This window comes from Opisthorchis viverrini (assembly GCF_000715545.1).
Source record: "Opisthorchis viverrini unplaced genomic scaffold opera_v5_4198, whole genome shotgun sequence".
NCBI lineage: Eukaryota > Metazoa > Platyhelminthes > Trematoda > Opisthorchiida > Opisthorchiidae > Opisthorchis > Opisthorchis viverrini.
In genome coordinates, this window is record NW_008756833.1 from 1 (window position 1) to 962 (window position 962).

The window sequence follows — 962 nt, forward strand, 5'->3', positions numbered from 1 at the left end:
ACTATCCTCGAGTGTATTCTGCTCGTCTTCCAGTCGACCTTTTGAGGCAATCCCGGTAACAAAGTTAAGAGAGGGAAACACGATAACATGTGAATGGCTGGGACCACGCCTAACAGCATATGTCTGAGATTCCTCTTGTTTCAACGGCGTCTGCGTAGTCCTACTGAATATATTTTTCTGCGCTGTGACATCGGTGGGGACCAGATAAGTACCAGATGTATTCAGCAGCACGTGCTCCTCTTTGCCTTTGTCCATAGTGGCCTGTAATTCATCGAGGGTTGCTGTCTGATTAGGGTCACTGGTGAGTAGAGTAGCTTCACGTTTCATGACACTTTTACCAATCTCTCCCGGTTCCATATCAACCGCTTCATCATCCAATACATCCTGATCCCGGTCCAACTCAGGGTCAGGGACGCCTGATGATTTCGATCGGCGGTCCTCCTGTTGGTCTGGTTGCACATTCAAGGTCACTGATATGGCGCTCGTGCTTGAAATGTTCCCACAATCACATTGGACAATACATAGGAAGATGTAAGTTCCACTGCGCGGTAATTTCGATAAAATCAAACGTTTGCCTTTCCCAGTCACGTCATTATCAATTTTATCAGGTTCCACGGACAACTGAGGCACCGGTCCAGCAACCCAGTGCCATCGAAATTTGACAGAGTCACACGTATTGCTTGACGTGCATTCGACGACCTCGGAACGCTCATAACCCCAAGGACGATCTGGAGTTATATGTAGATCGTTTGGAAGTGAACAGTTGATTTGTGGTCCTTGTACCTCCACGGTTTTTGTGTATGTATTGTCCACAATTTCGCATTTGATTGGCTGATGGCTCTGCATACGAGTTATCGTGATCACGTGCTCAGTAGCACGTAAAATAATGCTTTGCGTTCTTCTACTGTCAACGAAAGTTTGAGTCTCATTGAAGAGGAGCCTGAATCGTTGTGCCGAACGTG

The 962-nt window shown here is 46.9% G+C and overlaps 1 protein-coding gene across 1 annotated transcript; it reads right to left on the reverse strand.

Moving 5' to 3' along the window:
• Positions 1-846, reverse strand: T265_16084 (hypothetical protein; the record flags this gene model as incomplete). The annotated part of the gene is made up of 1 exon (XM_009179590.1): positions 1-846. A coding segment is annotated over one exon (846 nt), but the record flags the coding sequence as incomplete, so codon positions are not given.
• Positions 847-962: the final 116 nt, after the last annotated feature.